The sequence below is a fragment of the Macrotis lagotis genome, chromosome 1 (assembly GCF_037893015.1).
Source record: "Macrotis lagotis isolate mMagLag1 chromosome 1, bilby.v1.9.chrom.fasta, whole genome shotgun sequence".
NCBI lineage: Eukaryota > Metazoa > Chordata > Mammalia > Peramelemorphia > Peramelidae > Macrotis > Macrotis lagotis.
The window spans coordinates 896,086,220-896,112,552 of NC_133658.1; the positions used below are offsets into that span (position 1 = coordinate 896,086,220).

Below are 26,333 nucleotides of genomic sequence, written 5' to 3' on the forward strand. Positions count from 1 at the left end.
AATACTTTTGCCAACTGGGTTTTCTTATGGTGTGTGAGGAGTTGTTGTATTCTTATATAAAGACTAACACAAGAAAGGGGACACTATCTTTAATAAAGTCTGGAATTAAAAAGTCACTTAATAAAATTTTAGAGTTGTTTTATCACATCAAAAAAGTTTACATGCAGGTCATAGTTCTATTTTTTTTCCATAGAAAACGAAAAGCTATGTGTTAAAACCCACAAAATTGGTCTATTACTGCCAGTTGTGTTGAGTTCTGAAGGGGATGCATAAAAGAAAAAAAGTTAACTCCAAAAAAAAAAAACCAAAAAAAAATTAAAACCCAAAACAAAACCAAATCAAAATAGCCCCAACCCCAAACCAAAGCAAAACCAACCCCACTTCTTTAAGTATCAAAGAAATGTGTCAAAATAATTTCAAACAATGAAAATATATATATTTATATATTTATAATTCAGGGCCCTCAAAAGAAATCATGGTCATTAAGAACAAAGTTTTGAGTCATTATGAAAAGAGCCAAACTTTAAACATCTCTAGTTCGATGCAATTAGGAAACTGGCATTAAGATTCCCCCATATACAGTTACTTGAAAATCACCTTTAAAATGTTAAGTTCTTTAGGAAAAAGGCAGCATTCAATTTATCATCAGCTCTACTATTCAATGAGACTTGATTATGGCCCCCAAATACCATGCATGTGCCCAGACAACTGAAGGTCGCCGACTGCATCTTAAGGAGGCTTTAGACATCCCCATGAATACCATACCACAGAAGAAGCAAAAGGCAGCTCCCGGCATGCTTCCCTCCCTCCTTCCCTACTCACACCGAAGCACTCGGGGGCCATGCAAACGGATTGTGATGGTGACGGAGGTCACCGTTAACATAAGACTGTTCTCCCACTGTCGCAGTCTCCCAGAATCCCTTCAGAGTGAAACACGTGACATGACCGAAAAATGACCTCGATGCAATTTGGTTTAAATGCCAGCGTCTTCAAAACCTTTCTGACATTTCCGTTACAAATAATTGAAGATCCTTTTTACAAAGAAAATTTCGACTCCCTCATAATCAACTACTTTATATGAAGAAAAAAGGCATTGTTACAATGGCTCAAAACGGTTCTTCTTGGATTATGTGGCGACAGGGTCAGTTCAGATTTTAACTAGCGAATGTCTTCCCCATGTCTTCCTTCCCTTTGTATTTCCTCTTCCCATGTGTGAACGGTATATACCTGTATTTAATCATATGCTGCAAGAGAAAGATAATTCAGTTACCCACACACAGTTTCCCAACAGAACACACACATCCCCTGAAAATCCACCAAACTCAATGTCCTCTCTGCATCTTTTAAGGAGAAGTAATCTATGAAATTATGAGCCAACTTGGTTCCTGGACTGTCACTTAAGTACCATGTCATTTATATGACTGATTAGGCATAATACTGAAGAAGTACAAAAGCCCAGCTCCTCTAAGAAGTTGTCTCAGGGCTGGGAGAGAGGCCAAAGAATGCCAGTCTGAAAAAAGGGGCTGCAGTGCAAGATGAAGTACTGTGGCCATGACAGCAACATGTATTCATTCCCAAGCAGCAAATTCTTTGCCCTAAAAGTGAAGTGGTCAGGGCAAATCAGACACTTAGGTGAGCCCAAAGTAAAGAGCTGCAAGCAAGTTACTGTTGAATGCTAAGTCCCTTATCAAAAGTTAAAGGTTATTACTACACCACTACAAAAATGACCTCTGCATTACTTACATTATTATCGAAGCATATCTGACCATTAGAGTGATCTCCCTCCTCACATCTACCATTCTGACCTGCTAGCTTCTTTCAAGGGCTAGCTCAACCACCACCCTCTATTTGTGTTTTCTATTTAACATATTTCCTGAGTGAGGAGACTCTCACTTCTGTCTGTCTCCACAGTGCTTGACCCATAATAGATGGATAAAATGCAACCTTCCCAATCTGAAAAATGTGGTCAAATAGTGCCAGCCCCCATTCTGAGGTCTCAGATGACAGTCACTACCACTGGGGCTCTGGAGTCTTACCTTTATTTGCCTCTTCATGGTGATACAGAAAAGCATGACAAAGTACATCACAAGGATCGGCCAGAACACTGGGACATTGAAAGCATCAAAAAACGTACAGATCATAGCAACAAGAATGCCCTTAGTAGCAGAGTGCCTAAAAGCCAAGAGAGAAAAGATGAACGCAGCTGTAGGCACACCAGCCTGAGCCTAACTGCAGGGCTGGTCACTGGGACCTCAGGTCTTGATGAATGCTGACCATCTCATGGCTCAAGAAAAAGAAATGAGAATCTGCTCATACAATGTCATCCCTCATTTCTTTCTAACAGCATAAAGTGCTGTCTATTTGGACAAGACATCATCACATCAAACTTATTTCCCAATATCTCAAATGCTTTTTCCAATTTACACGTAAGCAGAAAGTGGTAGTTACTCAGTCCAAGCCAAATTCCACTAAAATCTGTGGGTTTCAGCACTTGAACTGAGATGAGAGGCCCACATGGCCACATTTGCTCAAATAAGAGATGCTGGTCATCAAACACTGCCTCCATTTTATAATCAGCACGGTGATGGTACTGGTCATATAAAAAAGACCCCTTAGAGAAAGAAAAGGCAAGCTTTTTTTTTGTTTTTACACTTAGAGATAAGTGGGATTACCATTAGTCCCTTAAAGGTCAACCATAAAGGAAAGATTTAATTGGTCAAGACAATGCAAAAGTATGAAAATGCATGAAATCAAAATAGCCTTTACAATAGTTCAAAAGCAAACACTGAGAATCCACTTACCAAAATTTAAATTCTGGAAGCCTTCGAATGAAAGGACGAAATTCCTCATTTTGTTTTGTTGGTAAAGAAGGCCCTTCATCTACAAAGTGTCATGTAAATTTAAGTGAGATATCCTCCTTTCAAAGAAGCAATGTTCAAATTGCTATCACAACAATTATTACATGCCTGATAATCCTAAAAACTAAAGACTATCACTAAAATTAATAATCGCAAACTTCATACATCAAAGTCTAAAGAATGGCTATTCATTTTAAAGACTGGTTCTTCTGTTTTATAAATAAAGCATTAACAATATCATATCACATGAGATTCATTTTGTTAGCAATCCTAGTACATTTAATTCAATTTACGCATTTAATGACACACCAGTTAGAAATAGTAATAAGGACCACATGATGCAAAATATTGATCCTATTCAATGCATTCCAAGAGTCAAATAGGTAACAAATATAAATCAGTATATTTTATTCACAAGAACTAATCATTCCCTTCCTAGCATCCTTCAAATGTCGACATTCAAAAAAAGAGTATAGGTTTGTTCTATAATCAGTGTTCTAATAGAAAAAAATCAACTTTACTGGTAAAAGAACATAACCTGAAGGTAAGCCTCTCTATGAAATTGGGGGGGGGGGGGGAAGCTCAGATTAAACTGTCTTTCAAAGACTACTGCTCTTCCCATACAAAAAGTGAGATTATGTTCAGAAGACATTTTTCAGCAGTGGTGCTGGGATTCACCCTTCATAAAGGAGTACTCCACCCTCCCTGCTCTCTGGTCACCAAAAGCCTGCTTCAGCAGGGCAGCCAGTCTGAGTGAGATAGGGAGACACTAGGTAATCATAGAACAAGGACCCCAGCAGCTGCTTTATGTAGAGATCAAACCCTATCATGTAGAGATCAAACCCTAAAGAATCAGCTAGTGTGCAAGTACAAATAAAGAATGGGAACCAGAAAGCACCAGAGTAACTTGTTTCCAGATTACAGACCCAGACTGACAAGCGGCTTCCAATATAGAGGAGCTGTCTGAAAGGTCTACTTCACCAATTGACAAAAGAAAGCAATGCAACTGATGCCAACACCCAGGATGGTGATGAGCTGGAAGGGAGGACAGAGACTATAAACTACCATTAAGGGCTCAGACTGCCAAGAAAAAAATCTGACCTTCAGTGTCTACGAATGAGGGATCTCACCAGTTCCCCTATCACCAAACATTCCCAGACAATGGACCGACCCCAGCATACCTGAGTCTTCCATTAAGGAGGGATCTACCTTTGGCGAAAGGAAAGCTATGAAAAGATTGAGGTGGTAGATTCCCAAGGCGTATGTCACGATGTACCAACCCTGAGAGAACAAAACCAAAGGTTACAGACACATCTGCCCCATTCAACGGCTGGAGTAACCTTAACATGGGTTGCTCTTTTCTAAGAGTTTTGTTGGTGAGTGTTGGGGATCTTTTCTTTGATAAAATCATAAGCTACATGCTCATATAGACTACTCATCATAATAAAAGTTATATCCTATGTGGAGAAGACAAACTTTTTTCACATCAATTTACAATCTTGCTACTTTATTGGGATGGACAACGTAGAATGCAAATTGCAAAGTTTTGCAAGAATATCATTTAGGGCTAATCAATCTCTCAATCAAATGTTAAATTTTGAAAAGCAAATTAAAATTAGTATTAAAAGACAAATATTGGTAAAGGATGGCAGCTAAGTGGCTCAGTGGATAGAGATCTGGGCTTGGGAGTCAGGAAGACCTGTGGTATGTTTTGTTGGGGTTTTTTTTTAGGTTTTTTTTGGCAAGGCAGTGGCATTAAGTGGATTGCCCAAGGCCATACAGCTAGTTAATTATTAATTGTCTGAGGCCACATTTGAACTCTGGTCCTCCTGACTCCAGGGCCAGTGGTCTATCCACTGTGCCACCTAGCCGCCCCTGGAAGATCTGTGTTCTAGTCTGACTCCACACATTTATAAGGTGTGTGACATTGGGCAAAGCTTTTGTTCGCCTCAGTTTTCTCATCTGAAGAATGGGGATAACTCCCACGATTGTTGTAGGGGTCAAATGATAGCTAATTTATAAAGCACTCAGCAATTAGATAAATGATGATGATGGATAATTATCATGTGCAGTATGAATAACAGGCAGTGAATAATCTAGTGCCAAACTTATGTCACACTATAAAATACAAAAATACACACTATAAAATGTATCAATCTTTGGAGGGACAATTAGAACAAGGAGACCACAATGACTTTTTTACAAGCCTTCAAGGAGAAAAAAGTACAGAAAAGAAACAAGTTCAAGGACTTAGACACTAGTGGTCTGCCAGACTTGCTTTCAAACACTTATTCGAACAAAGTCACATTCATCCAATGAGAAAATGGTACCAGTTTATCTTAGTGTATTCATTAAAATACCTGCTAGGCAGAAAGCTAAATTAGGACTTAAAGACGCTGATATGAATACAATCGAAGCCACAAAGGGGAAGCTAAGCATTTCAACCACTTTCAGGCTCCCATTTCCTATTGACAATACAAAATATATCTTATTTCCCCAAAAGACCTCTCTGAAGATTTGTGGGGAAAGTGGACCAAGCACGTTCATTAGTATCATCTAACAAGCCACATCTAAAATATTCTACAACTTCCCTCCAGTATCATTAGTTGTTCCCCGATAGATTCAATCTTATAATAAGGATCACAATATCTTAGAAATGCAAGGGAACTTTGAAAGTTTTAATTTCATTCCCTCATTTGGAGATGAACAAACAAGGTCCATGAAGTGAAATGATTTGACATCACAGTGGCACTCAGATTCAAACCATAGTGGTCCAAATTATTGCTTAATTAAAAAAAAACTATCAAACTTCCTGAGCATCATCTTCTGATAATACATATAAGATCTATACTTGAATTATATATAAAGTACTCCTAGAAATCAGTAGACTGGAGGTGTTGCTATATTATTAATAAGGTCAGTCTCATTTCCTTAAGTCTAATGATGCTTCCAATTTACCCTGTCCTGGTCTTGTCTGTATAAAGTTATATGCATGTTGTTATTCTCCAACCCCATTAGCCTGGGTTTGTCTCTGTATTCATAAATGCCTGCTAATTTGAGCATGCCTTGACCTGTAATTACTTCCATCTCAGAGTCAATATGATGACAGTGGCAGCTACTGCTTTCACGAGACAACTGAACATTTCATGTACAAAAAGGACTCTTCAAATGCTCCTTTCCTTTAGTCATATTGTTATATAAACTGCCTATGAACTCTCTGTACTGGAGAGAGGAGACATATGGAAAGATAAAGGACTGAACTATTCCCAATAAAATCAAGTCAGCTTTTTCCAGCTGCAACAACAAATTCGGCATGGGATAGTGGAAAGAGCACTGGAAATCTGTGACCCTAGGTTCAGACCATGGCTCCCCCTGACTGTTCCTTCCTCCCCTGCCTTGGTCTGTTTTCACCATTCCTAAAATGAGGTCCTGTTCTGGGTCTCCAAGACTCATAACTTCCTGCTCTGAATACTTGTTATCACCAAAAGCATTTCATGACCAACTTTCTAGGTACAAGGAATAAGCAAAACACCCAACTGTCCTTAGTGGCAATCACCAGGCAACTTTTGAAGAATTTGAAATGTACTCATAATCTGATTTTCTACTTTTCAACATCTCAATGTATATGTGTGCTATTTAAATTAAAATGACCAGAAGATAAATAAGAAAATAATCACATTTATTTCTGAAATTAGCTGCTAAATCTGACCATCTGGATTGTTAATTTATGGGCTTCATGAGTTCCAATCTGCGTTCTGTCATAAACTCACAAGCTATAGATTGCCAGAGGCCTGTTTCTTCATCTTAAATTTGGAACAGTAATACCAACCGAAAATTTGTAACTACTCAATAAAGCAACAAATTAACTACAAATATAAAAATGTCACAAAAATTCATACTACTCTCATTTCAACTACCACTCCTCACAAGCCTGCAATTCAAAGCTTACATTATGTTTCTTACAAGGTCAGCTCACAGCACAAGGAATAGCTCTCGAGACCAGAGTCTCTTTGGGTTTTATTGTCTCTGTATGCCCAATGACTTAAACAAATAGAAGTATTGAGGAAATATTTGCTAACATAGATTTCAGATGAATCAGATTACTGAAATTCACATCTCATTCTTTTCCCACTAATAAAAACTAACAGAAAAGTCAAATATGTCCCCTCAAGTTCACATTAAGCAACCATGTGGAGTTTACTCTCAAGCTTAAAGCCAGAGGTTACAAATGAGTGTTAAGAAGAGCTGAGCCTACAGCTACAATCTGAAAGGTTACACTCTTCTGGCACTACAATCTCTTACATAAAAACAAAGCCCAATAAAATAGCTCACTGCCTGAATTTCATTGTGAGTCTAGAATCTGATGCCAACTGAGAGGTAGAGGCTGTGTGACCCCTTCAGAAGGATCTTGCATAAATGTCTGCTGAACCAAAAAAGATTTGTGTGGCTGTGCCAATCAATGACATTACCAATAGCTTCAGTAAAATGACAATCATCAAATGGGCCAATGAGGGTTCTGAAAGGGACAATGATGCCAAATGATTATCAGGATTCCAAACCCTGGGCTCAGAGAAGGCTGGGGCCTTACACTTGGCCTCAAAAAGCCCACTGTAGAAGAACAAGGCGAGGGAAGTGAAGACAGGGGAAGGAGTGTTTTCTGAAAAAGGTCTGGTGTCTCTCTGGGCAAGGGGAGCTAAGAAAGTTTGGGCAAGGGGTAACTAGGTTGCACAGTGGATAGAGCACCAGCCCTGGAGTCAGGTGTACCTGAGTTCAAATCTGGCTTCAGACACTTAATAATTACCTAGCTGTGTGACCTTGGACAAGTCACTTAACCCCACTGCCTTGCAAAAACCAAGGAAATTAAAAAAGAAAGACAGGACAGAGTGGCAGAGCGGCCCAGTCAGGGGTGATTCTGTTGAGCCACATTTTAACAACATAACAGTTCAGTCTCCAGACAATGCAGGAGAGGATGAACATTCTGGCAAGGAGCTAGAGGAGGACGCTCAGGGAGCTCAAAGGCCTGAGAACATTCAGGCAGGAAATAGAGGCTTAGGAAGGGGCCTAAGAGCTGCAAGTGGGCCTTGACTGTTCTTTTGGGTCCCAGAGGCTCAACACAACCTAAAACAATTTCAGGGTCCAAAAGTCAAAAAGACTGCTTTAGATAAAAGCTGGACAACCAAGTGACTGGATGGGATAGAGAGGACTCTTTCTGTCAAGAGTCAGACTCAATGGCCACGGATCATCCTCTTCTCTGAAATTCTGGCTTTTATCTAGTTAAAGAGTTCTTCACTTCATTTTCATTTTAACATACACATACTAGAATTTTCCTAAGTTAATTCAAGTTCTTCTTAACAAACTGCTCTTTAATTTTTTTTGCCTTATCAAAGATTTATTGTGAGGCAGTTTAATTCTCGTATAACACTGAAAGTTTGTGAAGATGCTTTATTCAGGAAATATAGTTAAAAAAAAAAAAGACCATGACTTATTCCACAAGAAGTACTAGTTTCTGAGGTCATAATTTTACTTGAATGCAGGAACAAATTCTCTCTGATGCTATCTCTGGCCTAAAAAGTATCAAGGTAAAATATAGACACTAAATGGTCAAACAACAAAGTTAAACAGGCTATGCCAAAATATTAAAAATCAATGAAGAATGAATGAAACAAACTTTTAAAAAGATAATCATTTAAATTTACTGTTTACTGAAAAATGGTAACAGAATTGCATATCCCATGATAATTAAATCAATAAGCACTTATTAAGCATCTGCTATCCTAATAAATGCACAACTAAGCAATTTAACATCCAACACTGCCCCAATTAATATTGCTTTAAATACATGGATTTAAATACCCATTATTATTTCAGTTCTTACTTACCTGTAATAGGTAAACTCTAATCATGTAGATGAAACTTAATCCCAAAGTTACAACCCATCGCACAGCTGTATAAGGAGTAGATTTGTCTAACCAGGACTGGTAAATCTAAAAAAATAAAAATGGTTAAAATGTATTTATAGAGAGAATAATTCCTGTTATGGTTTTCTTTTACTTCAAAAATCAATTTTGTCTATTTATAACATACTGCTCCAGAAACATGCTTCATTCAGCTTTAAAAACACACATACATAAACACATACACTCTCTCTCACAAAGAGCTGTAACACAACAATTAGATCCAAATGAATCAACAACAACAAAAACAAAAACAAGGATTTTGCCATAAAAAATGCAAAAGAGCATCTATGACTTCTACAAGGCAACCTAGGTTAATAAAATACTAAAAGAAACTTGTAATGAAACAATTCAACTTTATGAGGTAATACTTTTATTCAATGTAGAAAAGTAAAAAATTTGAAAATCAAATATATATATATTCAAATACATATATACATGTATGTATATTGTGTGCATATATATATATATATCCTAAGGAGTAACCAACCATCTTGATCAAAAATATCGCTAGTATATAATTATGTTATAATTATATCATTAGAAATACATTAATATTCATTAATACTTATCAGTAGCAGAGTACCAACAAATTCATATATTGGACTCAATCCTACAAGCTAAGTTTTAAATTAAATTTGTATGGTTTATATGAAATTGTTGGTTGAACTTGTGAAATTTAAATGTACTCTGAAGTGTGGTTTCATTTTGATTTTCCAGAGAGCCTAAACACTAATATGGATAATATCCCAATATTTTATATATAGTCTTCGAGAATGTGAGACTAGGGACCTAGCACAGCACTACCTCATTTGAATCCAATTCATGTGTTTGTCATGGCATCACCTCCCTGATGTTGTGGTCGTCTTTGAAAATGAAGGATAAAATGATTATGAACAAAGTCTTCCTTTCTTTGCCAGTGTCCTCTCTCTCTTCCTCTTCACTCCTAAACTTCCATCCAGACTTCTTCATCCCTTTATATCAGTCCAGTTTCTAAAGGAGGTTCTGCAAGGTCACTAATGACACCTTTTCTGGCCTTCTCTCCTTGACCTGTGTCTGTAGCATACAGCAGGGAAGATCACCCTGTCCTTCTGGATACCACAGCTTCTTTCTTGGCTTCTGCAACACAATTTCCCCAAGCATTCCTCCTGAGTCTTCCCTCTTCCTTCAACCTCTTAGAGTATGCTCTCTTGCTCTTCTTCCTTTGGTGATCTTCTCCCCTCCCAGGGCTTCTGTCTGGAGACAGGGAAAACTCCAATCTGAACTGCTACTGTCCTAATCCAGGAGTACCATCCTTTCCAACACTGACTCAATTCCTCTTCCATAACCATCTCTTCCGTAACCTTTCCGTAACTTTCTCCACCACAAATCATATGGCCTTTTCTTTATACCTCCAAATGCACAATGTGTATACACCTGTCTGGGGACAAGCAGGGAATGATCTGTGAGAAGATCAAAACCATCTCTTGCTTGTCCCCAGTTCTCTGCACAAGGGCACTCTGTCAACAGCTTCAAAGATGGAGGAGGGCCTGCAAGTGAAAAGGACAGTTGGGCTACTGCAGCTGGTGATTGGGCTGGTGATACTGAGGGTCTGAATTCTTGGGGGGAGACAGAGAGCCTTCAGTGTCAGTGTCTACTTATTTCTTACCAAAGTATACCTTTCTGATTCCACATTCAAAGACCCTTTAAAATGTGGCTTCAATATTGCTTTCTGGATTGCTACCTACTCTATGTTATAGGTAACCTGGACTACTTTCTACCCCTCTCACCCTACAGGCCATCATTTTCATGTCTTTGGTCATTTCTTTCCCCTCTGGTAAAAACTAAACTGCCAATTTCTCCTTTCTCCAAAGTCCTTCCTTTACTTCAAGGCCCAAATAAGGTACCCAAGGCACCACTCACCTGCCTTTCCTGCAAGAGCTCTCCCTCCTCAAGCATCCTAAAATATATGCCTCTACACAGCACATATTCCTTATACCTACTATTCCCCAGCAAATAATGTTTGTTAAATCAATAAACCACTTTGCTAAACAATGATCAACAAATATATACCAAGTGCCTGTTGGCTGTAGCAGTGGTAAAGAAACAAAACATGACGACATACTGGTCATCATGGAATTTCTAATCTTATTAAGCGAAAACAAACCCTTGAAATGCTCAATAACAGGAGACACAAATGACAATTTTATGAGACCCCTGTCAAAAGGCAATTAACACCAAATAAATGCAACACACTTAGGAGTTCAAAGAAAAGAACCCTGTAGATTGGAGAGGTAAGAGAAGGTTTCCTGGAGAAAAGATTTATACCACACCTCAAAGGATGAGCAGGACTTGGCTTTACAAGAAGAATCAGTAAGGATAAAAGTACACAGGCTCAAGTTTTTTTTTTGTTTTTTTTTTTGCATCTAGCAATAAGATCATTTTAGGAAATGAAATGTAAACAAAAAAGAATAAGTCAAGAATTCTGTGTCCCTCTCAAAGTGGGCAGTGATACTCAGGGATACCCAAAGACTATAATTAACTGTTTCTGGAATACAATTACAAATAATTGTTGAAAATAATTAGTCAATTAGTTGCTCTTTCAATTATCCACATAAAACAAACCTGTCCAAGTCTTGTGAAAAATCTAAACACCACAGAAGGCTTCCCATGAACAGAATCTCCAACGCTGTCTCCTTCGGACATTCTGTTGCTGAAAATACAAAGTATTTGTAAGTTAAAGAAACCAAGAATGCTTGAGCAGTATTTGAAGGTTTTATTCTCAAAAAAAAAGTGTTTGGTGGCTACATAGAAATAATCTAGCTATACTATTTCTAGGGTAAAATACCAACAGACATTCTTTTTCAATGCTGGTATAGAAAAAGACAAAAGGGCTGGAAAAATAAACTGCCCCAAATGTTGATTAACACTGATTACCATCTTAAGGAACAAGATTATCATAGATTCTTGATTGCTAAAATATATTTAAGAAATAGACTAGCTGCTCAATCTCAGGAAATGACTACACAACATTTTTGGCACCCAATCTTCTATTTAGGATTTTTAACCTGTCTACTTGCAAAAATATTACACACACTTACACACACACACACATGCTGATTTAATCGAAAATAAATGAGACTCAGGTGATATAGTGGTTACTTTTACTAAACTGCTTCTTCTTTCCTTTTGTTATAAAAAGGGATGGCCCACTATTAAGGAAGTGAGAGAAGTATTTGGAAATGAGGCTGTTAAAAACAGAAGAAAGCAATAAAGATGTCAGAATAGAAGTAAATACTTCTAAATAAAAAATATTTTCTTCTCCTAATTCAAAAATAAAGATTATTTAAAAACAATTTCCTCTACTGGAAATACCAGAACTCTCAGTTCTATAAATCAGTTTTATTCTTAGCCCTTAAAGAAAAAAATATCATGTACTTCCTGGGAGGTGTCTCAGGTTTCTACTTGATAAATTAAGAGCAACAATCTGTTCTCATTCACTTCATTAGGTTCTTGTGAAACCATGAGAATAATATAGGCAAAAGCTATTCAGCAGCAAGATGTTAAGTAATAATATGCCATAACCATTTTGATACTAAGAATTCTTTCATCATTATCATGAATGGAAATGTCAGAAATAAAACTTAAACCCTGGCCCCGCCCTTTCTCCAGACCAAACCTAGACCAAGGGAAATGCTTCACTCAGGATACACGTTACTTAAAAAGTGAGTTTTGACACATAAATCTGTTGGCTTCAGGGTACTGATTTAGATCTTTACAACAGGTCAGAATGGACTCTGAGCAGTGAAACTGTGCCACATCATCAAATTTACATGGTTAAAAAAGTTCTGAATTTGACTCTATTAGACCTTTACTTCCTGGATCTATCACCAATGGGTGGAACAAAGTAATGTGGCACAGTGATAGTAAAAGCTAGGCTAGATAAGTAAAAGTGTTCAAATGTAGCTGTACATGAAAATTTAGGACAAGACTTCAATTTCACTAATATTTGGGAGGGGGGAAGAAAGTCGTTCTAAAGAGAGTTAGGACAAATGACTTTCCAGGGACACCCCTGCTAACAGGCTTGCTAAAGTTTCATTAGACTGGGGTTCCTTGAATAATGGCTTTAAAAGCTTGTTAAGACTATAAAGTCCTAGGATAAGACTTACTCTAATAATTTCTTGTGGGCCTTTAAAATGACTTTCTTGACAAATATGAATATTATGATTTGCAACTCCCTCAAATATGGAAAAAAACAAAACTTGTCCAGTGACATATTTGATAAAATGCTTCAAAATCTCAATAACCTAATGTAATATCTCATCTTTTCACTATATATATATATATATATATATATATATATATATATATATATGTGAAAGGTTAGGAAAATTCATAAGTCATTGACCTGCTAGATATATATAAATATATATTACATATATCACTTAAGCCTTAGTTAAATAACTAAGCATTAAGTATTATAATTATATAAGTATATAATTAAGTATTCTTGGTCAAATGTCTCCAAAATTTTGTTCAGTTTTAAAGGGATACAATTTGGGCAAAGAGTATTCCACAATATTAAAATATAAGACAAAAGCTTCAAGATGTTTTTTTTTATTAATTTAGGTGCAATGGCTAGAGCTTTTTCTACCTAAAAGGAAAAAATAAGGCTAGTTTCAATATACCAACGACAAATGTTTCAAATCATTTAAGATCCCATACTAAACTGGAAAATTTCAGTGCTCTGTACTCCAAACATACTTAAACAGTTTGGGGAAAGAAGCTTCCCAATAGCAAGTATGTGTTTCAATCAGTTTTAGCTCCCAAAGTGAACAAATCAATTGAGTGATCCGTTTCACAACTAAGGAGGTTGTAAGGTTTTTACAACCAGGACTGGAAGTTATAATACGGGACTTCGGACATGCAGCATAAATAAACGTGGTCCTGACAATTTCTATTCTGACACACAGGTTGTCATAGTCCTTAAAAAAAGGGGGGGGGGGGTTAGGAGGGCCTAAACCTTCAGATTCAACTATCCAAGAGATGTCATCATTTCTTGGGCAACTACTTCAACGAATAGAAAAAAAGGCTCACAACTTTACAAACAATGTCGTTTTTGAAATCAGGCCCGCAGTTATTTCTATTTTGAAACTTGCAGAAATAAAGCCAGTCAGGGCTGGCCGCTCCGTCGCTAGCAAAGCCCAGATGACAGGCAAACACGACTGGGGCCCGACGGGCCCGGGCAGCCGCGCCCCCTCTGCCCCCTCTGCCCCCGCACAAGGTCTAGGGCAACAGTTCAATCCTGCAGACGCGCCGCTCGCCGAGCCCTGGCGAGGGCCCCGTGTGCCCACACGTACGCGCACACGCGGGTCGGGGGCACGGCGCCGGGCACAGGCTCCATTCATTCGGGAGCCGCGCGGCCCGCGCTCTTCCTCCGCGGACGCGCGTGTGCCCGTGCGTGCGTGTCTGGACGCGGAGCCCACGCCGCTGTCCCACGCCTGCCCCGGCCGGGGCGGCCCGCGGAGGCCCGCCGCTCCGTGCTGCGCCCCGCGGCCGCCCACCCCGCCGCGGCCCCCGGCTCCACCCCGGGCGGGCTGTCAGCCCCGGAGTGGGGAGGAGCCGCCGCGCTAGGCCCGGGCCTCGGCCCCGCCGCCACGCAGCCGCCCGGCCCCGCCAGGCCCCGGGCCCCCGCCGCGGCGCAAGGCCCCGCCTGCCCTGGCCCCGGCCCCGCACCTCGCTGCGCCGCTGCGGCCCGGCCACGACGCCCCTCAGGGCCACGGGAAGGAGGAGGAGGAGGAGCGGCGCTGCGGCCGCCGGTGCGCTGGCTTCGGGAGGCTGCCGCCCGGCACTTCCGCCCCCCAGCCGCTCCTCCTGGGCATCCAAGATGGCGCCCCACGGGAGGCGGGGCTGCCAGACTCCGGAGACTTCCGCTTCCGGCGCCGGCCGGCGAGCCGTTGGCCCCGCAGGCCCGGCCGCTGCCTGCAAGGACAGGGGAGAGAGGAAGAGGGAGGCCGGGGCGGGCCGCGCAGGCGCACTGCACTTGCGGAAGGGTTTTTTTTTTTCCCTTTCCTCTCCTCCTCCCCCCCCGCTCCGCCCACCCTCCTAAGTCACTGCCCGACGAGGAGGAAGCCCCGCCCCCTAGCAACCAAGCGCCCAATAGGAGAAGGGGCTGCGGTCGTTAAGGCAAACTCCGGCAGGCAAAATGGCCTCCGCGGGCCGGGGGCCCGAGGACTCCCGCTCGCCATACCGGGGCTCCGTGCGCAGGATGGTGCGGGACGGTAACGGCAGTGCGGGGCGACCCCCGAGTCCGGGGGGAGGGGGGATTTGGGCCTGACCTCGCGACCCCCGACCCCTCCGCCCCGCCACCCCCACGGTTACCTCCGCTCGGCCCCGGCGAGCCTGGGAGCGCCGCCATCAGCCCGTCGCCATTAGCCTGGGGGAGCGGGCGGGAGCGCGGCGGGAGCCTTCCTCCTCCTCCTCCTCCTCCTCCTCCTCCTCCTCCTCCTCCGCCGCCGGGTCCGGCCGGGGGTCGTGGGCACCTCGGGGCACGTGATGCGCCGCGGGCCCCTCCGCGCCCCTCCCCCGCGCGGCCGCCGGGGCCTCCTCCCGGGCCTCGCGCGCCCTCTGCCGGGCGGCGGGGGAGGCGGCTCCAAGCCCGGGCCGTGCGCGCCCACAAGGTCACCCCGGGGGGCCGATGAAGGAGCAGATAGACAGAATTATGGGATTTTTAGTTTTTTTTATTTAAGGCAATGGGCTTCAGTGGCTTGGCCAAGACCACACAGCCGGGTCATTATCAAGTGTCTGAGGCCACACTTGAACTCGGGGCCTCCGGACTCCAGGGGGCTCCGCCCACTGTGCCCCCAGCTTTGGCCTCTTAAAGACTGTAGAATCTCCCCAAAGCGGGTGGAGGCCCGGCCCAGAGGAGCGCCTGCTGGACAAGGACCTGACCCTGACCCTGACCCCAGCGGCTGATGTCCGAGGGAGGGGACGGAGAGGGCCCTCCCCTGCCCCGGTGTGTGTCCAGTCCAAACAAAGGGTGGCCCCGGCCGGATCTGGTTTCCCTTGCCAGCCCCAAGGCCTTTCAGTCAGTTTTTCCTTTTTTTTTCAGATTTTCTTTTTGGTTCATTGTGAACTCACCTACATTAAACAAACACGGGCATTCCAAAATACAAAAGGAGAAAAAGAGAATTCCTTATGAAGTTGTGAATCTCTACCATGCATATAGATTGTTTCTTTTTTAAAAAGGATAAAATTTGGTTTTGGGTTTTTTTTTAATTCTAAAGTTAAACCCCAAAGAAAATCCTACATGAATCTATGAATCTCCAGGTCATACTACTTACTTTAAAAACATTATAATATTATCTTATAATTATATATAACTATTATGTATCATATGATTTCAATGTCATAAAATATATTCTAGTTATAATATTAATGTGATATACAGATCATAATAGTACGATAATTATCAATTGAACGTGCCACTTGCAAAACTGTTCTGCTTTTGTCTATGCTTCCTTTCAGTTCTTTAAATTCTATGAATTTTAAAAAAATGTCATAATGACCCTCTTTTTCTTTTCTTGGCAGCATTATTTTCTAACTCAATTGACCTCCTCAATTCTAGCCCCCCATTAAAAACCAAGAGGAAGAATAAAGAAAAAAACTTGTAATAGAGCCAAGAAAATGAACCCATAGGATAACCCATGTCCAAAAATAGGTCTGTCTCTGCATCTGGTTTTCATCACCCATCAGAGCCCAGGAAACATGCTTTATCATAGATCCTCTGGAGATCAGATTTGTCATTGAATCAGTTACAGTTCCTAAGTCTTTCAAATTTATCTTTTTTCCCATTTGATGTCCTGGTAAAAATTGTTGTTCTCAATCTGCTCACTTCACTCAGCATCAGTTCATACTACCCAGAAGTCTCTGAAATTGTCTCTTTTGTTAGAATAATATTCTATTATTACCCCAGTTTGTTTAACCATTTTCCAGTTGTCTATGAGGTGATCTAAGGGATCCTATTAGATTACAATTTTTCACTTTTCTTTCCTCTTCTCCCCTTTCATCTCCATTTGTTTTGCTTGTGACTTCTCTTTTCTCTTATTCTTCCCCCTTCTTCCCCATCTCTGCTTGTTACCCTTTTGACTTGGATGTTCTTCAAGTCAATAGTTTTTGATATTGGGCATCTTGCATTTTCATTTTTTATCAGGGTTTTGATTTTTTTTCCTAATATTTCCTGCTGTCTTAATATAGTCACTGATGTTCCACCCAGTATATTCTAGATTCCAGGGAGAACATTTCTGGGGGAATGTTTATACTTTTTCTTCTAATTTACTTATTTTCCTCCAGCTCTTTTCTCCAGTTATTTCATTTTAAATCTGTTCCTCATTTCTACTAGGTGTTCATTATATAAAAATCCACCTTCCTCCCCGCCATGAAATCTCTACTTTAAAATGTTATGTAGTTACTCTTTCCTCTTGGGAGAGCTTAGTTATAACAGTTCTGAAATTGAGACTCAGTGCTAGTGCTAGGTTCTGCCTCCTTACACTTTGGGTGAAGTGGGTACAGTGATACAAGCTAGTAAGTACTCAACAACCAGACCTCTGAAAAAACTGCACAAATGCCACACTTTTACATTTAACCTTTTCTCCACCACTTTTAAGTCTAGAGCAGAGGTTGGCAAAACTACACACATGTGTGTGTGTGTGTATCTATACATATAAATATATATATGGCCTGTGGGCCACATCCAGACTACCACCTGTTTTTGAATGACCTGTGATACTTTGTACAATTTTAAATGACTGGAAAAAATAGAAAAAGTATTTCATGACACATGAAAATTATATGAAATTCAGATTTGTGTCTATAAATGTTTTATTGGAGATCATTCATATATCTATTGTGCCTATTGTGGATGGCCATGTTCAATAGTAAGGATGGTGGTGGGGGGCCTCTCATCACCTCCCCCAGTCGTATTATACATTACAATTTACAGTGACACCATCATAATGTGGCAGTTTATTCCATCATGTCAAAAGAAAAAAAGTTTCATTGCAATTTTTTTTGAGCTCAGGACCAAGATGAAATTTTTTTTCTGATTAAGAAGGACCACCATCAGCCATTGTCTTCAATAGCTTTTGAATGGCGTTGGAAATTAGCTTTTATTGCCAACTTGATAATGTTTCTTAGTTCATCTTAAAATTACAAGGCAAAACAGCACTTACATATGAGAAAAAAAATTCAACATCAACATTTGAATCCCAAATGATGTCAAGCAGCTTTATTTGCTTTCTGTGCTGTCCAACACTAAAACAAGAAGATTCCATGGACATCAGAAGCTTCTTTCTTTTTTTTTCTTTTTTCTTTTTTAGGTTTTTGCAAGGCAAATGGGGTTAAGTGGCTTGCCCAAGGCCACACAGCTAGGTAATTATTAAGTGTCTGAGTCCGGATTTGAACCCAGGTACTCCTGACTCCAGGGTGAGTGCTTTATCCACTATGCCAACTAGCTGCCCCCATCAGAAGCTTTTTAAGTGCACCATGAAGAGAAGAAAAACAGTCTGAGCCTCTCGGAAAGGATGGTAGCAGAGATGGGGGCAGCATGGTGGCTTTGGGGATAGAGCTTCAGGCCTGGACACTTGAAATGAGTGAATGACCTGGGCAGGTCACTTATCTCTGTTTGCTCATTGTTCAGTTGTGTTCAACTCTTTGTGACCCTGTTTGGGGTTTTCTTGGCAAAGGTAGTAGGGTGGTTTGCCATTTCCTTCTCTAGTGCATTTAGCAGATGAGAAAACTGAGGCAAACAAGTTGAAGTGACTTGCCTAGGGTCACACATCTAATAAGTTATCTGAGGCCAGATTTGGACTCAAGAAGATGAGGCCAAATGTTCTATCAACATTACCTCAAGGCTAAATGTACAGGTTTGAAGATTTAGACTAGAAATGATAATTGAACCTGTAAGCTGATGAGGTTCTCTTAAGAGAGTATAGGGAGAAAAAGGAAGAGATCCAGGGCAGAACTTTGGGGGGGGGGTGGAGGGTGCCCACTTTGAGGGGACGTGATATGGACCAAAAGGGAGCAGATAGGAAGAATGGGAATCAAGACTCAGTCAATTCAAAAAACAGTGATAAAAATTATTTAGGTTTAGGGCACAGAACTAAGTTAACGATTTACTGAAAAAAGACAACACTCAAGAGGAATCAGGAAGGGGAGCTTGTTCTTTAAAGTCCAAACCTGGCTGGAAGTCCAATGAGAGGAGTTCAGGCTTCCACCAGGGAAGAGAAGGAAGCTGCCCTAGTAGAGAGGGATATCCAAGGTGATGAGATTAGGTCAGAGCAATGTATACTGGAAGGATCAGAGGGAGAAGGGAAAGAAAAGGAGAATGTAATGAATAAAATGGGCAAGGACCAAATACTCAATGGGGCTATCTTCAGCATGGGGTACAGTGCCTATACATCCAAGGAATACAATAGATGCTCATTGAACTGAATAGAAATACATCTGGCCTCTCTTCTATCTTCAGGTTTTGGGCAATATCTATATCAGAATACTTTCTTTCGATATGAAGGAGAATGGAAAGATGGGAAGAAACATGGTAAGAAAAAGAGATGCAGTCATTGATCAACAGAATGAAAACTGCTTCATCTAATAAAAAATGAAAAAAAACCCCAACTTTTGTTGACAAAATCTTCTAAAAATGATGGCAACTTCTGGGCTTTGTAGCCATCCTCTCAAGATGGCAGCCCAGGAGGCTGGAAAATGAGAGACTTAATTTATATAAGAGTCCAGGGGAGTTATTTGAAGAATGTTTAATAATTAACTTTTTTTAATATAATCAGACCTATGTGGTGTCCTTTCTGAGTTTATAATATCACCATTTCTGCTCAGTTTCAGTCTGACTCTCCTGTACCAGGATTTATTTTCTTAAAGCTTTACCTGGATGAAGGATTTTTAAAAAATCAATTCTTTATTCATTCTGTAATATTACATATTTTCATTTTGTCGTAGTACTAAGATTACAATTATCAAATGTATATTCTGAGGTCATTTCTAGAAGGACTCCCAAGGTTCTTGAAGGATCCTAAATATCCTAAATATTAATTGCATTTTAATACCTTTATCAACATTATACACATTTGACTGAAACACAGTGATATCTAAGTGCTTAATAAAATTTTAGTTAGAATTGTGGAAGTATCTGTATTGTTGTGTTCTCTGCAGACTGCTTTGTATTCTAGTGACTTTCAAAGGTCATATGGTGACTTTGTATGGTGAGCCCAGATAATAGAACCCACAAATCTTGAGGCCAAGTTCCCAGCTCCGAAACCCAAGTATTTACCAAGTTAAAGATTTATTATTACATGTTTTCATATTTTACTAAGCTGGAATTTTAATTACAATGATGTATGTAAATCACTTTGTAGACCTTAAGAATACTGAACATGAACTATTATCATTTCATTAGGTCACGGAAAACTCCTATTTAAGGATGGAAGTTACTATGAAGGTGAATTTGTAGATGGTGAGATCATAGGAAAGGGACAGCGTTACTGGTCATCATCAGGTCAGCTTTCTTTGGAGTGTATTCTGTTTGCTAATTTTCATAAAACATCTATTATAAATGGATATCCAGTTTTGGAAAGGCCCAGGGTGGGTTTACTGTCTGTAACTTGAGGTGGAAGATCCTCTGCAGTGACAGTACTCTACAAGGAACCCCATGTATACAGCAGCACAAACCCTTGAGAAGTTCAGTAAATATTCTAAACAAGTAAAACTGTTGCGTTCCTCATGTGCTGTTTGATTCCATTCAACCCAGAAAGACCCTGCTGAGTGTCTTGTGCCTACCTCTGTGCTGAAGACCACAACAGACTGGATTTCCAAGTTCAATTTGTGGTGACAGAAATGAACAGTTAGTTATTCTTTCTCTTCCCCCTACCCCTCCCTACCTTTGAAATTATTAAAAGACACATTTCATCTGTAGGGAAGTAAGGAAGAAATAACAGAAAACTAATGACATCAACTTTATATGATAATCAGGAACATTAGCCCTGCACATTTAGGAACCCTAGCATAAAAGGAGTTTACAAGGTTGTTTGGATTTCCTGGGTTTAATAAAAGTTATTTTAAAAATTTGGAACCTTATGAGAACTTCCTTTGCTGAAGTTCCATTTTCTGTTCCCAAGCAAATACAGAGTAGACTGGGTATTCTGTGAGTGATGCTGTGAGTGATCCATACTATGCTTTCTGGAAGAGAATGGTCCATCCATAACCACACTTCACATTTCTAGGCAGAGATCCAGAAACACACACACACACACACACACACACACCTCTCTAAGGCCACAGGAAACATGACACTGAAGTACTTCCTATACTAACCGTGAAAGGGATCAGGAACATTTCTTTGAATCTAGAACTAACCTATTTTAAGAGCTTTCAATTCTGCTGGGGAACATGGATTATGATTCATTAGTTTTAAAACAAAGATCTAATGACCCTCTTCCCCCCATTCAATACACAAGAGTAATTTTTAAAAAAATGTCAGTGATTCATTCCAACAGTACAATGTTGGCCACTATTGGTCCAAAGGCAGAAATCTCATTGTTACAGCACCTGGCACATTAAAAACAAAAAACCAAAAAAAAAAAAAAAAAACCCTAGTAATGAATCTGAAAATGCCTCTTTCTTTTCTCTTTTATCTGATTCCAGGAAACACCTATTCTGGAGAGTTTTTTTTAGGTGAACTTCAAGGGCATGGAATAATGATGTACAAAGATGGTGGAAAATATGAAGGGGAATTTTCCCATGGAGCGAGAGAAGGTTGTTTTTGTTAAAGCATAATTAGACATTGGTTATAATTGTCTAGAAAATGCTCATTGCCAAATTCAGCCTCAAACAATTTGATGCCCTCCATCCCCAAACATTTCTGGCTTTTTAAAATAGTCATCCAGTCAGGTCATGACTGCCTCTGGGTGACTTCCTTAGCTGCAACTTACATGTGCAACATTTGGAAATTCAATGAAATAAATTGGAGTCTTTTACAATTTCAATGTCCATGCGAAAGTTTGGATAAGTTTGCCCACCTCTGTATCACCCAAAACCATACGAATGGAATGTAGGCTGATGCAACCTCCAATTAGATCAGGATCCAGAGATAGTGTGAGCATACTCTCCAAAGCCTGCTTGCTTTATGTAGACTTTCTTGATAAATAAGAAATAGTGAATGAATGAATGACAGTCTTTCCATTGTTTTGTTCTTTCCCTTTTTGATTTCTGCTTGTTCCTCATATTGTGTTTTGGGGAACTTCCTAGTGTGGAACATCACGCTCACATGTAGATTGGCTGTTCTTCTGTGTCCTGGTCTTAGAGAGTTTCCTGGGATGCTAAGAGGTTAAGTGACTTGCCTGTAGTCATCTGCTTGAGGCTGCCTTGAAACTAGGTCTTTGTGACTCCAAGACTGGTCCTTTTTCCATAATGATATTTTACCCCTCATCCCTTCCATAGCTCTTGAAAATCCAGGCATATTTTATTTTAAACATAAATATGGTTGCCATCTTTAGTATCCTCAGATAATTTTTAAGCAAAACCTTTGCAAAAAAGATTCCATTTTTTAACTTTTCCCCTAACAACTAATATTTCTATATGTTCTTTTTCCCCTCTATACCTTTTGTGTTTAACTACCTTAATTTGGAAGTTTGTGGGTTTCCAATGTCCACATTCTGGTAAAACTCTCAAAACTTCCCCTTCTGATAGGTTATAGACTGAAGATAGAAGAGAGAAGGGTTGTTCACTATGAAAGACACAAATTCTGGATGTTATGATACAATTTTTAATAATTTACAAAAATAGAGATTCCAGGGACAGCTAAGATGGTTTGGTGGATAGAGCAGTGACCCTGGAGTCGGGAGGACCTGAGCTCAGATACGATCTCAAATATTTGATTCTTACTAGCTGTGTGATCTTGGACAAGTCACTTAACCACATTGCCTGGCAAAAGCCAATTAAAAAAATACATGAAAAACAGGTTCCAATTAGGAGTCTCTGGCTGAAAGGCAATGATAACTTGGTTTTTTGTTTGTTTTGTAGTTTTTTACCAAAGTGGACCAGTTCTTTCCTTATTTTTCTTTTTAGCCTTTCCTAATTCCCATTCTTCTTGACCCACCCCTCTGTAGTAGATACTTTTGATCACCCTTTCCTCCTGGACACCCTAGATTTTCATGACCCTTCTCTTTCCTGGGATTCCTCCCATCTCTCTAACTGCTCCTGCTTGGTCTTCTCTGCCATTTCTTCAGGTAATTCTAATAACTGGTGGGAGTTCTCCAAGGCTCTGTACTATCTTGATTGGTGATCTCACCCAGTTCCCATGGGTTCCATTATCATCTCTATATAGATAATTCATGTAGATTGATAAATAGGTACTATATATATAATATATATCTTGATATATAGTTATATATATATATATCTATATATTTTGCTCTGGATAAAATTATATATATATAGAGAGAGCTATCTATATGTAAAGATATATGCACATATATATTTTAGGAAAGAGCAGATCAGATATACATACATCTATCTATAATATACACACACACAAACCTATATACATATTTTACATTTATCCATCTATCTGTCTATCTTTATCCCTAGGCTCTCTCCTAAACTACAGTTCCACAGTACTAATTACCTTTTAAACATTTTAAACTCTTAAACTGGATATTCTATTGGTATCTCAAACTCAACATGCCTAAAACAAAAATCATTCTCTTTCCCCCTAAGTCCTTTTCTATTTCCCTGAACTTGTCAAAGGTGGCACCACCCACCCATCCCAAGATTCACAGTTTTCTTGTGTATCTAGCTGTTCTAGTGGCTAGAGCTCTGGACCTGAAATCAGGAAGAGTTAAAGTTCAACTCTCATCTCAGGGACTTACTGGCTGGGTGACCTCAGGCAAATCACTTATCTCCCTCATTTTTCTCAGCTGAAAACTGGGTATAGCAATAGAACCTACCTTCCAGAGTTTTGGTGAGGATCACATGAGACAATATTTGTAAAATGCTTTGCAAACCTTAAATCCCTAGATAAATATTATTATTCTCAACTCATTAACTGTACATACCCTACCAGTTATTAAATTGTTACTAGAACTCTTGTTTAGATGCTTCTCTCTCCAGAGAGCCACAGCCCTTTTGACCCTTCACCTGGACTATTAGCAAGCTTGCTCCCAGGTCTCCTGGCCTTGTATCTCTGCCCTCTCCAGTGCATCCTAATTAAGGTTTTCAGCTGGCTATCTTTCCGGCCCTGTCCCATGAGCCTGGCTCCCTGTTCCCTCCAGGATTAAAAATCTACTTCTCTGTCATACTTTTCTCCTCGTCTCTCCTGCACACACTCTGCCACCTGCCCTGTGGCACTGGCCTCATCGCCCCTCTCAGGGCAGGCCCGCCAGTAGTTCCCTGGGCCCAGTTCACCTGCCTGCCTCTCACCCCTGGGATACCCTGGCCTCTGAGCTTCCTGGGCTTCCTTCAAGTCTCAGCTCAAATCCATCCTTCTCTTCCTGAATGCTAATTAATACTTTCCATCTCAAGTTACCTTCTGTTTACTTGCATGTAGCATACACACACACACACACACACACACAGACACAACCTGATTTCTTTGCGTATGATCTTCATTAAAACATGAAAACACGGGCTTTCTGAGGTCAAGGTAGGACATAAAGAGATAGATATTAATATCTATCTCTGTGTATGTCTCTATATCTATGAATGAATACAGAAGTAAATATATTTGTCTTTGTATTCCCCAGCTGCATAGCACAGTAACTAGCACATAATAATTGCTTAATATTTTAAATGATTTTTCATTGATTGACTGAACTTGTTCCTCATTATTTACATCCGGAGATTTCTGTTGCTATTCTCTTTCACAGAAAACTTCCCTCACAATTCAGTAGTAAGCATGGCACCTCCTTTACAATGAGGAAAGTGGGCACAATCAGATGAGTGTATCTATACTTAAGGAAAATTCCTAGAGTGAACTGGATCCTGATGTTTCCTACAAACAGCTAAAATATTACTTTGATGATTGTTACTGAAAGAGTCCCACAAACACTTTGTTTTTAATTGTTTTGCTTAAAACTTAATCAAACTATGCACTTCAGTTTTTAATTTCATCAAAGAGGAGAAATGACAATGGGAATATTTCCATGCCATTTCAGGGCTTTTCAGAATCACCTGAAAGGTATAACAAAAACTTTGATGAGATCATGTTCTATTGAATTTTGTATGGAACCTTTCAGGTGAAAACCCATTAAATAGAACATCCAAATTAAAGCATCCCTGTCCTTACTGCAAACTAAAGATTTTTTTTCTGTAGTTAAAAAAACAAAACAAACAAATCATCTTGTCTAGAACAGTTTTTTATCATAGTCATAAGGCATGGTTGTATTGTTTTGTTTTTTCTTTGTCACATGTATGACTTTTTTTTTAGGGCATGGGACCCTCATTGATAAAAATGGACAATTTTACCAGGGCTCCTTTCATGAAAATAAAAAGCATGGTGTGGGACAGATGACCTTCAAGTAAGTCTGATTGCTTCATGATCCTTAAGACAATGGTTCATCTCCTTGTGAAATACTGTGTCAATCCAAAAAAAAAAAAAAATGAGAAATGAGTCTGGGCTCAAAATCACAAAGCTCAGGGTTCTCACTGTGTGTTTTCCTCTACCTCTATCTAATGCATTCACTGAACATGGTTGACATGTTTTGTGGTTGATAGAACTGTTTTGAATGTGTCTGAGAGACCACACATCTTGACAAATCTGCTATGTTTAAAAAACCATTTAGCCATAGTTTTGCCTGCCTTTCCACATACTAGTTAAAACTGTTTAAACTGCTCGATACTTTATTAAAGTCAGTCATTACTGCGCTTGTTTACTGAGAAAAAGCAAAACTTGAAAAAAGCAACAAACAGCCTCTTGTCTTCCTCCTCTCTGGTCCGCAAGCCTGGCCACCCCGTCCCGGAGTGTGGCTCCTGCCGCTCCTCTGGATGATTCAGTGAAAGCTTTGGAAGGGCCTCGTCGGGCCCCTCGGGCCTCTGCCCTCGCAGGCCAGGCCTGGCCAGCTTCGGCCCTGTCCGACACCAGATCCTCCGGGCGTTGCCCGGGCCGCAGTCCGGCTAGCGGCCTCCGTGAGCGCGGGAAAAGCCTCCGGCCTGCCCCGGCCCCGCGTCTGCTCCCTCCGTCCGTGGGGCCCGGCCCGGCCTCGGGGCCCAGCTCCTGTGGGCCCACCGGGCACCGGGCACCGGGCCCCAGCAAGGGTGGGTTCCCAGGGAGCCTCGGGCGCGGGTGGCAGCCGGGCCCCCGGGCCAGGGCCGAGCTGCGCTTCCAGAGGCTTCCATGGCGGGGGCCCGGGGCCGGCCTGAACCCCCTCTCTCTGCCGCAGCAACGGGGACACGTACGACGGGGACTGGGTCCGGGACCGGCAGCAGGGCCGAGGGCTGCTCCGCGCCGCCGACGGGTCCCGCTACCAGGTAGGGGGCG

The 26,333-nt window shown here is 40.6% G+C and overlaps 2 protein-coding genes across 8 annotated transcripts in view; one reads left to right on the forward strand and one right to left on the reverse strand.

Moving 5' to 3' along the window:
* Window positions 1-430: 430 nt before the first annotated feature.
* RER1 (retention in endoplasmic reticulum sorting receptor 1) lies at window positions 431-15,280 on the reverse strand. Of its 2 annotated transcripts, XM_074218697.1 has the most exons (8): window positions 15,173-15,280; window positions 14,528-14,773; window positions 11,417-11,504; window positions 8,738-8,842; window positions 4,040-4,139; window positions 2,802-2,880; window positions 2,037-2,172; window positions 431-1,244 (listed from the first exon to the last, which is right to left on the reverse strand). In XM_074218697.1, the coding sequence occupies exons 3-8, from the start codon at window positions 11,495-11,497 to the stop codon at window positions 1,155-1,157; spliced, it is 591 nt and encodes a 196-aa protein (XP_074074798.1). In that variant the 5' UTR covers window positions 11,498-11,504; window positions 14,528-14,773; window positions 15,173-15,280; the 3' UTR covers window positions 431-1,154. The 2 variants fall into 2 exon arrangements, with proteins under 2 accessions (XP_074074798.1, XP_074074797.1); XM_074218696.1 differs by lacking the exon at window positions 14,528-14,773 and having other exon boundaries at window positions 15,173-15,279.
* MORN1 (MORN repeat containing 1) overlaps window positions 14,733-26,333 on the forward strand; it is a 216,971-nt gene continuing 205,370 nt past the window's right edge. For 5 of the 6 annotated variants that reach the window (XM_074218689.1, XM_074218688.1, XM_074218690.1 and 2 more), the window contains exons 1-6: window positions 14,922-15,072; window positions 19,317-19,388; window positions 20,259-20,357; window positions 21,503-21,613; window positions 25,284-25,374; window positions 26,236-26,323. In XM_074218689.1, coding sequence (XP_074074790.1) covers window positions 14,997-15,072; window positions 19,317-19,388; window positions 20,259-20,357; window positions 21,503-21,613; window positions 25,284-25,374; window positions 26,236-26,323 — 537 coding nt within the window. In that variant the 5' untranslated portion in view covers window positions 14,922-14,996. Of the gene's footprint in view, window positions 15,073-19,316; window positions 19,389-20,258; window positions 20,358-21,502; window positions 21,614-25,283; window positions 25,375-26,235; window positions 26,324-26,333 lie in introns of all 6 variants that reach the window. The other variant, XM_074218692.1, reaches the window with a different exon arrangement.

Bases quoted from the DNA above. Each gene is read 5' to 3' on its own strand.
- RER1 (XM_074218697.1), bottom strand. From the start codon at position 11,497: ATGTCCGAAGGAGACAGCGTTGGAGATTCTGTTCATGGGAAGCCTTCT. The intron at 4,140-8,737 runs GTAAGTAAGAAC...TTGTTCTCTCAG, and splicing joins TTAGAGTTTACCTATTACAG to GGTTGGTACATCGTGACATA. The intron at 2,173-2,801 runs GTAAGTGGATTC...CTTGGCTTTTAG, and splicing joins CTTCCAGAATTTAAATTTTG to GCACTCTGCTACTAAGGGCA.